The sequence below is a fragment of the Pavona decussata genome, unplaced genomic scaffold, assembly GCF_977016875.1.
Source record: "Pavona decussata unplaced genomic scaffold, jaPavDecu1.1 SCAFFOLD_26, whole genome shotgun sequence".
Lineage (NCBI taxonomy): Eukaryota > Metazoa > Cnidaria > Anthozoa > Scleractinia > Agariciidae > Pavona > Pavona decussata.
The window spans coordinates 1,686,005-1,702,357 of NW_028145449.1; the positions used below are offsets into that span (position 1 = coordinate 1,686,005).

At 39.6% G+C, this 16,353-nt stretch overlaps 1 protein-coding gene across 1 annotated transcript; it reads right to left on the reverse strand.

Moving 5' to 3' along the window:
* Positions 1–2,960: 2,960 nt before the first annotated feature.
* LOC146485468 (prolyl 4-hydroxylase subunit alpha-1-like) lies at positions 2,961–14,336 on the reverse strand. The gene is made up of 13 exons (XM_085103467.1): positions 13,775–14,336; positions 11,392–11,532; positions 10,160–10,350; positions 9,253–9,304; positions 8,983–9,149; positions 8,073–8,243; positions 7,237–7,307; positions 6,620–6,719; positions 6,159–6,209; positions 5,692–5,754; positions 4,723–4,791; positions 4,095–4,191; positions 2,961–3,138 (listed from the first exon to the last, which is right to left on the reverse strand). The coding sequence occupies exons 1-13, from the start codon at positions 14,118–14,120 to the stop codon at positions 3,068–3,070; spliced, it is 1,590 nt and encodes a 529-aa protein (XP_084959593.1). The 5' UTR covers positions 14,121–14,336; the 3' UTR covers positions 2,961–3,067.
* Between the last annotated feature and the right edge of the window lie 2,017 nt (positions 14,337–16,353).

Genomic DNA, 16,353 nt, shown 5'->3' on the forward strand with positions numbered 1-16,353 from the left:
TCTGTGCACATGCATGTTACTAAGCGCGAGAAATCGAGAAAAGGTTGTATATCGAATATGATTGATATAAAAATAAATATCAAAAAGTGCAAAAATGGTTTTAAAAAACACAGACGTTTCTTCAGTGTGGTCATGTCATGCATCTCCGAGGCACTTTTCTTTCACCGTTCATTCTAAAAACGTCACAATAGCATCTTGACGTCCCGCGCGCGTTTCGTACCGTTCCCCGTGGTTTCGCTGCGAAAAGTACAAAACGAAAAGTGCAAGACAAGCCCGGCATAGTAAATCGAACCCAATCGAACTCAATCGAACTCAATTCGTGGATTGAGTTCGATTGAGTTCGGCAATCGAACGAAATCGAACTCACCGAAAAGACAAAAAATCAATCGAACCCAATCGAACGTTCGATTTTCGAACTCGTGATTTCTGTAAAACAGGCTTTGAAAATCCCTAACCAGATCATCTTGGGAGCTCGAGTTACTTCAGTCCGGAGTGTAGCGCACGTGTTTTTCGTAAACGAAGAAATTACGCAGAAATGGCTTCAGATGCGCTGTGGATTGTAAGGTTCAAATGCGTAGTAAAAAAGCTACCAGGAATGTCGCTTTGACGTCAAGGATGGCGAAGCTTTCCAGGTTTAAAAGAAAATAGGCGAGAAAGGCCGTGCATTCCGAATTGCAAAAGAGCGCGGACAATTAGCCCTTCATTGCCCGGTCAACGTGAACCCGGGATATAAAGGAACGCGTGTGGCAAACTGTCATAGTTGTGACCCTTTCAATGGACGATGGAAAGTGTTTCGCTGATAGCTTTGTTCTGTTCTGTTCTGTTCTCTTAAATGCCGTGAACAGTTTATAAATGAGGTTTCTGTTATTGAATAAATTGTAACAAAGCACAAAAAAACCTGCTTTAATGGGCTTGCTTTGGGCTTGCTTTGTATAGGTTTACCAGAGCCAATCGAACCCAATCAATTAAATTGTGTTCGATTGAGTTCGGTTTCCGAACTCAATCGAAGACAATCAGATGGATTGAGTTTCCGAACTCAATCGAACACAATCAGATCGATTGAGTTCGATTGAGTTCGATTTGTTCGATTGAATTCGATTTGTTCGGAAATCGAACTCACTGAAAGTCTGGTGTTCGATTTCGTTCGATTGCCGAACTCAATCAAACTCAATCCACGGATTGAGTTCGATTGAGTTCGATTGAGTTCGATTTTCGAACGTTCGATTTACTATGCCGGGAAGACAAGGTAAGATCCTTTTCTTTCTGAAATATCCGCCGCATCCTTGGTAGGATGCCCTATAAACACCTGGGACTGGTAGCATAAAACGTTTCTAACGGCTGTTGACAATTGTTCCGAGACAATAAGCTAATGTTTTGCAACTATACTTAGAGGTTCCTGTAATCTTAACATGATTAATGCAACCCAGTAGGGTGCCTAAGGGCCTAAGTCGACGCACTATAATCTTCGATTACTACTAGTTATTATTATTATTATTATTACTATTATTATTATTATTATTATTATTATTATTGTAAAAGCTTGGGATTGAATTTTCAAAGCACGCAAAGCAATTTGGGAAGACGACTTATCGGTTAGCACTTCCCATGACCCTTTGCGTGAATCTCCACCCTTCCATGTTTCTTTGCGCGAGCAAGTCATATCTCCATTTTTTTTTCTGGGAATTTTTTGAGGTATCTGGGTATGAGCCAGGTGCTATAACGTTACCGCTCAAATGCCGCACTATTAAACCTAGACTTTCTTAAAGCCTGCTTTACACGTACGACGCAAGCATAAGCATAAGCATAAGCACAAGGTTGTTTACGGGTGCGATAAGCATAAGCATAAGCTGACATACGCAAGCGCAGAAGCATAAAAATTTGGCACAATCGCGCGGCTGGACTGCCTTTTGGCGCGAGATTTTATTCCAACATGGCGGACTAGAATCAGAACGCTGACAACTTGTCACTGTTTTTCAGTTTCCTTTCCTTGCGCTTGTGTTTATGCTTGCGTCGTCCCGGTTTACACGTACGACGCAACGACGCAAGCACAAGCACAAGAGAATGGAAACCGTTCCATCCTCTTGTGCTTGTGCTTGTGCTTGCGTCGTTGCGTCGTACGTGTAAACCGGGACGACGCAAGCTTAAGCACAAGCGCAAGCAAAAGGCGCTTATGCTTGCGTCGCACCGGTTTACACGTAGGTTTCTTGTGCTTATGCTTATGCTTTCGTCGTACGTGTAAACCAGGCTTAAAGCCCGTTTTCGTGGAGTCCAATTAGGCGGAAATTAGCGGCGCCATATATAAGAAGTTGACTTGTGGCAAGTATAGACTGAACCAACTATAGGATGATAGTAACGCGACTTGGTTCATTTTCCGATGTAAAATTTAACTCTGAACAATGGCCGACTCCTCTCAGAATCTTTAACCGTGATCCACTGACGCTTTTGATTGCGTTTTAGATGTCATTGGTGGCACGTGATTGGTCTATTAACTGTGATTTTGCGATTGTGTGATTGTGCAAGGAGATGAAATTTTCAACTCTTTTCTCCTAGGCATTGGCAGCAATGTTTTTTCTTCAGTCAGTTCCATCTCAGTCCCACCGACTTTTCTTTATTGTCTTCGAACCATCCCCTCTTGCTTCTAACCTATCGGTACATAACTTTTGAATTCTTTTCGAATTCTGTAATTTATACGCCGTACGTAATAACTGAAGAGACCGGAAGCGGGTATGCATTAATTACCTTTGAACGGAAACGATTCTAGGAAAGGACTATATACAGGACTATTTCATTTTTGAGAGGGGGTTGAGAAATTTTTTCTACCTGAATTTTATTTCGTGACCAAACGTTTCGTATGATTTTTTTTAGAAGACTGCGCTTTTTTTTTTTGTTTGAGCTGTTATGCTAGTATGCACGTTTTTTCCGCTGGGAAAGCTTTCAAGATTTTTTTTTTGGTATTTGGTATTATGAAGACTTATAAAGTGAACCTAATTTCGAAATTGAAATTATTCTTAGACTAGCCTAATTGCTCTTGCTTTCAAGAAATGGTCGTAATTCTGTCACTATCAGTTCAGAGATCAGGATTAAGACTGCATTTACGACGGAATTCCTGTCCACGGATGTGCAACCATTTGTTGGCAACTGAAAAGAAAACAAATAAAACAATTGTTGCGTTAAGTTGTTGCCGCAAATTGAAAAGCTTTTAAAAGCTGGCTTTTCTGTAGGACTCTGTTTAAATTAACTAGGTATGCTAAACCAGATTTCCTGTATAAATAAATAAAGAAAATAAATAAATAAAAGATGCAAGCTATCCCCATGTTCATTCCCGGTAATTTGTTTTCGAAATCGTGAAATTTTATTCAAGGAATCTTCAGCAAAACCTCATAACAGAATATTCTATTTCAAGGTAGGAAAACGTGGAAGTGGTAACATTTTCGTGTATTTCAGACTCCAACTTCAAACTTCAACTTTGTTAATTTCTAAAACCTTAGTTACAACAAGTCAGTAAATATATACACAACCCTCAATGAACAAGCCAGGATGATAAGCATTTAAAGAATATCCCTTATCTCCAGGATGCATTATTTTGGGACAATTCTGTCTATTGCCATCCCCCCCCCCCCTTCTCTCCTCCCCTTAGTAAGGCCTGTTATTCAGGTTACTGTCTAGTTGTGTCTGTTTGCTCTCTCGTTCAGGCCCTAGCCTCGTACGGCTTGCTTTGTTAATGCGCTTGCTTGCACGATGAACTCCCTAACTGGAAGCTTATAATGGGAGAATAGTTCTGAAAAGTTTTGAATATGTTACAGTGCAACGACTTCAACCGGGGCCACCGAAAAAACCGACACTTTGAAATTTAAAGAAATGTTCTTGTTTTTGATTGGTTTACAAACTACCAAAGCCAGACACCTTTGTTGTAAACGTGACCTGTGATTGGCTGATAAATGTTGGGTGGTCCCGATTAAGTTCGTTTCACTGTAAGTTTACGCCGTACAGTACCTCAAGAGTAAGTTACTTCCGATTCCAATTTAATAAAAAACGAATGATTTATTGCTATTGGTCAGTGTGGCTTTCGAGATATAACGCACCAGTCCACTCACCCCATTTATTACCGCAGAGGACTGGGCAAGCCGCATGCTCTGTATCGTAGTCTCCTTGTCCGGATCTCTTTAAGTTGTACCAGAACACCGCATCACCCTGCAAAACACATCCGACATTTTGACGAACCATCATCTTGTAGAGCATGCAAGTAGCCTTGCAAGAAAGCTATTGGTAAGAATTCTTGTAAGAAAACGCCTACACACGTACGGCCGCTAGTGGCTCAGGTTTCCATCACATTAAGCGGCTAGGGGTACTGCTACTTTACTCTATATGGGATGCTAGTCTATTACAGGTTCGTTTGGGCTTTTAATTAAGAAGGCTTTCCCTGACAGTTGGCTGGAATCCATTTATATTTATGGGAGGTGAGAGGCAACGCGAGATTAAAGTGTCTTGTACAAGAACACTGCACAGTGACCCCGACTCCCAGTGGACCGCCCAATCCGGAGTCCAACTTGTTATGCTGTTAAGGCCACGCGTCTTCCAGTACTTTTCCTGTAAAACTGTTCAATAGCCTTTCAATTCCTTTCAGAACCAAGTGCTCGTAATATCAATCCGAATCAGGAAAACATCAATTAATAACTGTTTAAAGTATTCTCAACCTGTTTCTAAGATTACCCTGTCTCTTACCATGGTGGGGCTGACAAAAGTTTTCGCTCGTGTAAATACTGTGTATCCTCCCCTGCTAACATCATTTAACTGTTGGGATGGAGAAATGACGCATATTCAGGATGTGTTAGGACAGCGATAAAAATATGGTAATTGTGGAGAGTTCGTGTAATGAATAAACCTCATGTACAGCGCTATTCAGTTGAGTGTCAAAAGTATTTTTGTCCTTGTATTTGGTTAGTTCTGATTGTACTACGCTCTCTGATTGGTTAGCAGGCCCCAGTTGTTCAAAGGCCGGATAACTTTATCCAGTGGATAAGTCACTATCCGACAGTTTCAATCTGTGCAAAGATTTCAGTATTTTCTCTTGTACAAGTGAATATGCACACTCTAACCACAGTTAAGTTTGGAAGTGTACGAAAACCTTGGACAACGTTTAACGTGAAGTATATTTTGGAGCATGAATAGTGCCTTATCCAGCGGATAAAGTTATCCGGTCTTTGAACAACTGCGGCCAGAACTCGTACCAGTTTTTCAACCAATGAGAAGAAAAAGCCAAAGCAAAACCAAAACCAATCGTGCCTCGCTCGCACGCATTTTCCCGCGCTTGGCGCCGGCTATATCTATTTGCTTCGAGTTCTGATTGGTTCATTGCGCTGCTGTTACGTCTTTTGTGGCTGGCCAGAGTAATTACTTTGATTTTGTTTTACGACACTCAATTGAAAACCGTTCTATTCATGATGTCACCAGCATGGGATATACTCACAATATGACGACATGAAATGGCATGCCATCATTTGAGGTGACGTGACGTGATATGACATGACGTCACATTTCTTCTCCCCCCCCCACCCCCCCCCCACCTCACCTCCCGATCGACATGCTTTCAAGTTAGAGAGTCAGGGTGATGGCAAACGAAACGTTTCTTCGGGATGCGATATATATATTTTTTGCATATAATAAGGATAAGGATTAAACAAATCTCCATACATAAATAAGGACTGTGGCAATACGATTTCCGTTCGGTGACATATCCAAAGGTGAACCAGGATCCTGCAGACATTGAAAAATAGCGAAGAGAGGAATTAAAATTTAAAGGACATGGATGCTTTACTGATTACAGGCAATACTGCAAATGTCATCACAAATTAATCCTAATATTAGATTGAAAATTTAACCCCTATATAATGGGATTACCACCCACTAAGCATGAGGGAGATATTCCCCCTTCCGTCCCCACCGCCCACTTCCGCTGTTGTGTTTCTTCGAACAATCAAAGGCCAGGGTGTGTCGGCCGATAGCAGATTTTTAACTCTAACTTTGTTACTTGCGCTACCCCTTTTCATCAATCATCGACACACAGTACACATCTGCTAACTTTAATTGAAGCAAATATTTTCTTTAAGGTTTACTGTTTAGTTTTGATTATTTTTTGAGTACCAAATGATTTAACTTACCCCAAAATCCAGATGATATTCATACTGTCCTGCCATTCCATAGTTGGCAATCTGGTTGTAAGAAAGATTTCGAAAAGAATAACATGATAGTGATGCACCAGCGCTTAGATCGTGGGATTCTGGCCGGCTGACAGCTGAGTAAAATGTCAGTTCGGACCCCGACGTCTTTGCTCAATCTAATGACTAATGATTTATAGATGAGAAGTAGGAATAGCCGCCATCTAAGGCTGTGAATGTTTGGCTGAATGAAGCTGTAAACTGTGATTGGTTGAATGTATTCACTGAAAGTAGCGGAGAAATTAAAAAAAAAAAAACAACTCTTAGCTGATTAGATAGTGAAACTTTCGTCTAAGTTCGTTAACTTAAAGCTTAAAATCGTTGGGAAAAAAACAAAAACTGCCAAATTTTTAAAATGTTCCCGAATCTAACATAACTCAAAACCTGTTTTGAGCCCGTTGTACCTGTAATGGCTCTGCAGTACTCATGTCCAGGCCCGTCACGGCCCCAATACGACGGTTCACTTTTGCAATGACGTCATCGTCCGTGCTCTCAAGCCAGGCACTGCATTTGAGAAACAGTTTGTCAGTAAAACGGTGTAAAATATTGCATGTATTCTTCATCATTCGCATAATTGTACAAGTTATACTAAACTTCGAAACTACAGTCACTATCAACAAGTGTAGTCCAGTTTATAATCAATATCAGTATCTATCAGTTTAACTCCAATGTTGTTCGGGTTCTTTTAACTCGCAAAGCAAGTGTCGTGTGAATTAATCTGGGGGTGGGGGAGGGGGGGAAGGTTATAGGGGTTCCGAGGACCCGGGATTAATGTAGAATGGAACTTGAGAAAGAATTTAAAACTAGGGTAAAACAAATGTACATTTGAAACAAATCTAGTAGGAAAATGAACAAAACGAGACTGAGAATGGTTATCATTGTTTTAAATGAAATCGACTGAACAAGGTACTAAATGAGCAAGGTGACACCTTCTGATAAGGTCCCTAAGTAAAATCAGCAGCTCGACACACATGCCTAACAGTCATTTGGTTCACTGATGGCAGAAGTGAAAAAGAAGTACCTTTTGCTTACTCGGTAATCCGCGTTTTCCAGTTCACCAGTTTCTTTGTTGAAGACAGTTGCTCTTTGTAGCTGTCGAAAAAACCAAGAACAGACATGAGGCATAAAAAACAGATGAAATATTAGAAATAAATAGGAGATTTTCACGATGACGAAGAGCTCAAGCTTGGTGAAAGCTCGCTGCGTTGATTTATGCCAGGTTTTTGTCGCTGAACCCTCCGCCGGCATATCTAGGTTAGTTTTTGGCCGATTCTCACTCTACTCGAGGTTTGTTTTTTTTGTTTTCAATTACATGTAATTGTAAAAACACAATTATCAGATTCTGAAGGATTCCATTGCGAAGTCTATAAAGGGGAGAAACATGAAAAATACTTACAGGAGATGTGGCTCTACTCTTAAACAGTATCTAAGGACTTTTGTTCTCGTGCATTAATTCCTAATTTTCCGTTCCGAAGTTTTTAAAGGGACTTGGCTCTAGTTGACACATTGGTCAAATTGCGTCATATGAAGAAATAAACCCCATTGCCAGAAAGATCATATAACTATTTGAACGTCTACCAAGTTTGAGGTTCTGTCGTTCGATTGCAACCATGTATATTTGTAGAAGGCTTTTAAAAATCGGAAAAATTAGAGACTATAAGAACCTCACATTTAGTAAACTGACTAATTTTAATGTGATCTTTCTTGTGATGGACTCCAATTTCATTTTGACCCCGGAACGGTCAATTTGATTCACACTCGTTAGTTTAAGATTTGGTTCTTCTCTCTGCGGTATAACTAAGGACACACTGACTCGTGCAATTTGATTCACACTCGTCGTCTTTTAATTTCACATACCCTTGGTGTGGCTACAGCTTTAATTCGTCGAGCTTCCGATGGACTCACGAGATCTCTGAAAATGAATAACCGGGGCTTTCGCCAAACCATTTCTACCTTAATCGGTCTGAGCATGAGGAGAGGATTCTTTCGTCCTTGGTACCAGCAAATGAGGTTCCCCTGTGGGGTATTCTAAGTAAAATGGAAAAAGGCATCTTCTTTTAATTCGCGCTGACCAGCTCATTAGAGCTTGATAAATTGTTGGGCTGGAGCGATACCAGTTCTTTCAAATCGATACGATACGAGTAGGACAGTTACCGATATCAACATCGATACCGATACTGTGACGTCATCATTGTGACTTTTCTGTGATGTTAACACGAGCACTCCAAAAAGACTCTTAATGCTGAACATACCAAATATTTTCGCCATTGCCCAGATAGGATAGTGCCCGGACCACAAACTCGCCACCGAGAAAACGTAAGTCAAGGCTGTGATACTTCCTTCGAGCACAGTTCAACAGCACACACACAAAGGGGAAAATATTGGTTTTTCTTCACTAAAACAGCCTTAACTTCAATAAAAATGTGATACTGGTCCTTGAAGCGGGGAGGTACAGGAAAGCAAGAAGGAGGGGTGGGTAAGTGGGGGCTTAAACTCTGGTTCGTTCCATTAGTCTGTTCCAAATGCTCAAGCCGATATCGAAGGTGCTGTCTTCTTTATAACGTAACTTCTTCAAAATGATTCGACCTCCTGAATGACTACGTAGAAATGACAATCCGGTCTTCACGATTGGAACGTTAAAGACAAACACATTAAAGGAGTAATCAAACTTTGTTGTTTTGCCTAATCGCACCGCTGCAGGCATAGATAATTGGTGAGTGAGATTCACCTGTTGTCGCATCAAAGCTAAGAGAGAGAAGACTGGTACCTGGCTCGTGTTGCCCCTGCAAAGAGTTGCATACTCCCCGCGTGTGAATTCAGCTGTATTAATTGCTTCTTCCTTCGCTCTTATTTGTTCATGGGTTTCACTTGTGCCTTGTTCTACAGCTCTCTTGTAGTGCATGACATTCTCTTTAGCCTGTTTGCTATGAGGAACTATACAGCAGTATAAATTAGCATAAACATTTACCTTGGTCATATACTACAAATACGAGAATTTGAATGGGCAATCCCCTTCCCTTAAGAAGGAAGATCTTACCTGTTTTCACTATTTCAAGTGTAAGATTTAGAGAACGTTCGGGATTTCCTTTCTGAAAAGTAGACATAATATTGTAGTTACTACGGATATAAGTTAAATCCCATATTTAATTATAAGCACGCCCAGTAACGACCTTTCAAAAGCAGATTCCTTTGATTCCCTCTACAACTGTACTACACGATCTATTTCCAACACCTCCGAATTATAATTTTCGTTAACTCAAACATTTTTTAACTCTACCTGACAGTTGGATTGCGAGTACATGAGATGAGTGGGCCTGTTCGTGGGGAGGACGGGGGTGGGGGGGGGGGGGGTTGTTAGGTGGGTAGAATGATTGAGTGTTGGATCAATGGCCGGATGGATGGATGGATGGATAGACGGGTGGATGGATGCATGGTTGGAGGGATGAATGGACAAATGAACGATGAATGAAAGAATGAATGAATGAATGATTGAATGAATGAATGAATGAATGAATGAATGAATGAATGAATGAATGAATGAATGAATGAATGAATGAATGAATGAATGAATGAATGAATGAATGAATGAATGAATGGATGGATGGATGAATGAATGAATGAATGAATGAATGAATAAATGCACATGAGTGAGTGTACTGAGTGGATGAGTGAGTGAGCGAGTGAGTAACAGTAACAGTAACAGGAACAGGAACAGTATGCCTAAGTTGCGCCTTAGTGAGTGAGTGAGTGAGTGAATGAATGAACGAATGAACAAATGTATGAATGAATAAATGAATGAATGAATGAATGAATGAATGAATGAATGAATGAATGAATGAATGAATGAATGAATGAATGAATGAATTAATTAATTAATTAATGAAGAAAGGACAGATGAATGGAGTACATGTAGCAAACAACGCGCTACTATAGTCGACCCTTACGATGAATTCCACCCATGCCAAATGCTCTAACACTGCAGTGTGATTTATCACTCCATCATGTTTTCCTTGGCGTGTCAGCTCATCTGCTATTCTTAGCCAGTCCAGACCCTGTCCGTACCGCCCCGCCTGGTAAGCAAGTACCCCCATATCAAAACAGTCTTCTGCTAATAGCCTCGGAGCTGGACCACACCCTAAAATGTGACATAACAGCAAATCAAGAAGACTCTCATATGAACTTCTTGGACTTCTAATTTCTGCAACAGATCTATAGACGGCACTCGGCTCCTTTGTAGTATTTCAATGGACCATATTTGTCACCAAGTTGTGAAGTATCTTTCGTTTAAACACTTTACATGGGAGACTGATTCTGTGTACTAAATGATTATTATTATTCATTTATTTATTTGGGTCTTTGCTCACGCAACGCCTCTTCGGGAGCATAGGAAACAAGTAAAAATACAACTTACACACCGGCTTACAAGATTACATACTAGTGTTCGTGGGAGTGGAAAGATTCATAACCTTCCCGAGTTAGACCGCGGCTCAAATTCAATTGGTGACATAGTAACTTCTTTTCTTTCGTGTTTCCTGACATAATTTCCGAATGTTGGCGTATAACAATTCAACATTCACGTTGAAGGCTTCAGCATGCAAATACATGCAGCCGCCTATTTTTCGTGAGACCGAGAGGTCAGACTTCCATAGTAGTGGCACAAGAACACCTGGCGTACCATTTTTTCATAAAGTACAGGAACCTGTGACCCGGAGCCTCTTTAATAATAATAACAATAATAATAATAATAATAATAATAATAATAATAATAATAATAATAATAATAATAATGATCGTTTATTCAACCTTTTTGCAGTATAAACTGAATTACAAGGCGGGTCATTAATTACGTACACATATATCGGACACGTAAATATAACTGTTAATGTTAATACATATCACATTTCGCTATTTTAAACAAGATTCTGGTATTTTATGGTGCAAAAATTTCCAAATTTGTGTTATAGTAAGCCTTGGTGTCAGCCCTTTCCAGAGTAGAACGAATTTTAGTGTACCTTTCTGACGCCTATAGCTCATATATCCAATCAACGAAGAGCAATGGCAGTCAAATTGTCTTTTTTCATACCTTTTCGAGGGAAAAGCATTTCTACACGGGAATAAGGGTTGACTCAAGGAATTAATACAGTTCCTGTGAACTGCTATAGCTTCAGTCTCTTACCTTGAATATTATTGTTTACCATATCAACAGCTGAGATGTTGTAGGTATCTTGAAGACGAAACAAAGCGGCCATAGCGCCTACAAGGTCTTCACCATAATTTGGGAATTGCCACTTGTTTGACTGCAGTAAATTTTGTAAATCTGGAGGAAAGAAGTACCAGACTGAAGTACCAGACTTCAAAGCCGAATACCAGTCGTCCATAACATATCGACCCTTGGGTTACTCGTATAAATATTTCAACCCCTTACGTACGCATTTTCCGACCAATTGAAATGCGTTATTTTCCACCCCATTTTAAGACGAAAGATATATAATGTTTACTACCTATTCTCAGACCAGGGCCCAGTTGCTCAAAGCCCGATTAAGCTAATCCAGGGTTAACGTCAACTTTGATTTGAGTTTTACTACTAATCAGTAAAGATTCTTCCAAAGCTAGGATGTTTGTTTCTTTGCCATAAGCTAAATTTTAACTTTTAAAGACATTTTATAGCCAGAGAGACAGATACCTTGGTTAACGTTTAATCGAGGAATAGCGTTCAACCGGTGGTTGGACTCCTAAATTAATGCTCGTCATTTCTTAGACCAAAGCGGTGCACAAATCACACCTTTGAGACAACACCCACCTGAGTAAATAGTAACCACAATCTCTTCCGGTTGGTTGCGCTCAATACAAACTTATGTAAGCTAGAAATATTCATATAAGGCAAGCAAAGAACGGCAAAATCTCAGAGGAGGGTGCTGCCCTGGTGTGTGTATGTTGAGCTGTTTGGTCTGAAATAGGGTACAGAGTTTAACGGTCATTTTGGTGTGAAAGTCTGAAAACGGGTTTTGATTCTACAAATTAAGGACGGTGCCTACTAATAGAGAGGTATTTTTGCGCGGCTTATGACTATTCGGGAAAAGTAGATCTTAGCAAGGGCTATTGAAATCCAAAAAGAAAATTGGGGGTAACCGTGCATTTTAGAGATATTAAATCAAGCAACAATTATTCTAAAAAGCAGTAAAATGCAACGCAATATATGGCATTTTTCTCCAAATTGAAGCCTTTTTATCTCTTAGAAATGCATAGTTACCCCGAATTTTCTTTCGGGATATCAAGAGCACTTGCTAAGTTCTGCTTTCCCCGCATAGTTTTAAACCGCGCAAAAATATCCCTGTATTAGTGGGCACCACCCATTGGAAACCCGAGCATCTCGAGATGCGTGCAGAACGTATGCGCAGTAATAAAAGTACGTAGGCACCGTCCTTAAGGGGGAATTTTACCTAAACGCCATTTTTCCGCCACTTGACATGGCTCTAATGGAAATATCTCGTTCACGTTTCAAGCAATCCTAAAACTCTTCCCTTCTCCCGTGGATCTGTGTTGTGCCGTGGATCTGTGTTGTGGGGTGTTTTGTGAATTTTTGGGTGATTTTTGGGTATATTCGGGAGGAGATAGTTTTTGTTGAAGGATTGGTAAAATTAAGAGAAATAAGAAATATTGAAGATTTAGTGAAGTTTTAAAATTAGAATTTGTAGTTAATAATTAATAGACGGACACCAAGTTAGTTCACTGGCAACCTGGGGTGCTCTTGCGTGGGTATTAACTGTCTGTTGGTGTTCTAAAAATCATTTTCTTTCTTCTATCTGTTCTTAAAACTTCTTCAAATTTCATTCAAATTTAGGTAAAATCCCCCCTTAACCAGGTCTGAAAATGGGTATGAATTTTACATATTTTGGTCTGAAAGAGGATCTGAGCCGTTTGGAGAACCGAGCTGCACTTAGCCTGCGAGCAAGAGAGGTGGGGAGGCTCGCAGGCTAAACTGCACTCGGCGGTAATAAAAGATCCTGGAGGAATACCGGCCTCCGGGGAAAAATAGATAAATTGGCAAATACAGAATGACTAGCCTGAAGCAGTTTGAAACCATACTCGCTCATAATCACCAGAAGAGTAATTGTCATTTTTATAACGTCAATTGAATTTTCATGATAGTGTCCAATTTAGGTACTGTATAATGCTAACAAAAAGTCGATAATAAGCCGGAAATTGATGACGAGTGTTAAAATACTTCCGGCCATTGCCCTTCCGTTAGTGTTGTGATGGCTACTAATTAATAAACGTCATGACAATGGAGGGCTCTGCCCAAAACCGTTTCGTTTTGCAAAACACTTTGAATCTTATCTTCAATTCTTGATTTATTATTATTGTTGTTATTATTTTTTATGTTTTAAAATGCAAATTATTTTTTCAAGTGTCACACGCCATACGAACTTTAGCACACACACACCTCTTTTATTTTTCAATCAGTGACCAGGATCTCCAATTGACCGAAGATTTCGTTAGATACGAAGGATGTAATATCTAAACTAACAATTAAATTGCATTATAAATAAGATACTTACCCTGAGAATTATCCTTGCTCAAAAAGTCGCTTAGTTCTGACCACCCATTTGCAAATCGTTTTATAACAGCGTAAGATACAATGGGATTTTCAAGCGCATTATATCCATCGATTTTAACCAATTCCGTCGCTTCCTTAACGCTCTCAGCAAATTGTTTTATCATGTCTAATCGCTTCTTCTCCAACTCCACAAATTTCTCCAGGCTTTCACTCAATAGTATCTCTAAGTTCACAATTTCCTCAAGTTGTGCTATGGACGCAAAACTGTCGGCAGTCGCCCAGAATTTCCGTCGAAAACTCCCTGAGATTGCCATAAAGATAATGATACTAAAGAGACGTGTATTCATTTTGCCGATCTGCCTCGAGTTACACGTGATTTGATCTGTGTTTTTTTGTCTACGCTGGCAAGATTTGAAAAATAAAGTTTTCAGAACTTTAATTATTTATGGCGAGCGTTTCTATAGTACTTGAAAGCCGCGATGGACAATAACTTATGCTTGTATACTCAAGTTGCAATAATGAAGCGCAAACTCCGCAATTTATATAATGTTTCAGTTTTCAGACCTACAAACCACGAATTTATTGTCGGATTTATGTTAAAGACTAAAATTTTAATGGAATTTTTCTAGGAATTTTTAAAAATTTCTCTTTCATCGTTGGCAGGTGGACAGCGGGTTTTTCTTTTGTTCCGTCGGGCAAGAGAATCGAAATCAAAGGGAAACGTCAAAGACAGTTGCAAAATAAAAACCAAGCTAGAATTATCTTATTTTTTACTTTATATGTAATCATATAAACCCCGACTTTGAAACTTAAAGGGGAAGCTGTGATCACGCGAGTTTGGTGTCAAAACTCACAAACGTAAACGTTTGTCTGTCAACAGAAACAAAACAATAATTGTCTAGTTTTGTTATAAATTATCACCCCAGTGAAATGAAACTGTCGATTCGTGCCTTTGGCCAGAAACAGAGTAGGTCGGGATGGATTGAAACTTGAAAAATGTTACGCCTAACGGTTTTCAAGTTCTCGCATTTTTGTTTCCAAAATGCGCTACTGAACGGACAAGTTGTTCCTTTCAAGAATTGAGTTGATTTCTTTGCTCTCGTTGTTGTAGAATTTTTTTGTAGCTAAGTGAAGGTTTTAATTATACCAACTTTTTTAACAAAAAAGCTAAAAAAAACCCTGACAATTCCCTTTTAGGTTAACTTCGAATTTGTATTGCTGAGAAATACGTTACTACCGGATGTAAGTGGGGGGAGGGGGGGGGGGGGGGGAGCCGAGTGAGCTGATGGCATCTCCTTTTAACCCTTCGATAGTGCCTCCAGTGCCATAGTGCTCTTTTTACGTTATTAGGTGGACCATTGAAAGAAAATCCATGAGAAAACATTATCCAGAACATCCTGCAAGCAGTTGATTAGCAAATGAACCATCAAGATTTAATACCCGCCTAAAAAAATCTGCGCAGTGTTTATTAATTACGAAACTTTTGGATGCAGAGCACCACACGACGCAAAATAATCTATTCTAAATACGATCCGTTGCCGGATCTCTTGTAGTAGAAATGCACGTGCCAGACGTCACTTTACGTGCAGATAAACCAAACTGATTGCAGGGCTCACACTACGGTAAAGGGTTTATTTGTTTGGGCCAATATTTCAACTAGTACAACTAGTCTTCTTCAGGCTAAAGTTACAATGACAAAAACTAACGGCTCTTAAAAGTTTAAATTTGAACGTAAACATAAACGGTTAATGGTTAGCTAGTGTACAGGACGTAGCGTATATAACAGTACATAAGATGCATATAGATTAAAAAATAACGGCTACAAAAAGTTTAAATTTCAACGTAAACAAAAATGTTGAACGGAAGGTTAGAGTACATATAACTATAAATATGGCCTATATAACGGTTCATAGGATACATGTAAAGAAGTAGAAAAATACAGAAATAATTAACGTTCATTTCGTCGGTTTATGCCATCTGGTGACAAAGTTTTACTTCTTTCTATGAGGTAAGCCTCTCTCGCTTTCCGTCGGGATCCGTTGTTGCTGGATCGTTGTAATTCCAGAGGATTTAGTCTCATGTCTTTAGCACAGTGATCCGGCAAGTTGAAGTGTGCAGGAATTGCTGCTGTGGCATCGGAGCGGTTAGGATTGTTAGTCAAGCTACTAACAATCCTAACCACTCCTTCTAATTTAAACTTTTAAGAGCCGTTAGTTTTTCTCATTCTAACTCTGGCCCTAAAGAAGACTAGTTGTACTAGTTGAAATATTGGCCCAAATAAATAAGCCCTTTGCCGTAATGTCAGCCTTGCAATAAGTTTGGTTTATTAATTACTTTCCTGGATTCCCTCTCCCGTATTTTCAAATGCCATGGACGAATCAGGGCAAAACCGGTAGTAAAAAACAACAACAACAACAACATTTTATTTACACTCCGAAATTCAGTAAAGCAACTGAGTCTCATGTGTTACTTTTCGCGGGAAAACCCGCGCACATTTTAAGGAAATCTTACATGACGTATTCACCCTTTCACCGCCCACGTGTGTTTGTCAAAACAAAAATATTTCAAGTATCTCCCTGC

What these genes read in the sequence shown, in the direction of transcription:
- LOC146485468 (XM_085103467.1), bottom strand. Translation starts at nt 14,120, where the DNA reads ATGAATACACGTCTCTTTAGTATCATTATCTTTATGGCAATCTCAGGG. An exon ending in AAGCTGTAGCCACACCAAGG is followed by an intron (nt 7,308 to 8,072) that starts GTATGTGAAATT and finishes TTTTTTCGACAG; the next exon opens with CTACAAAGAGCAACTGTCTT. An exon ending in TTGCCACAGTCCTTATTTAT is followed by an intron (nt 4,792 to 5,691) that starts GTATGGAGATTT and finishes CCATCCCAACAG; the next exon opens with TTAAATGATGTTAGCAGGGG.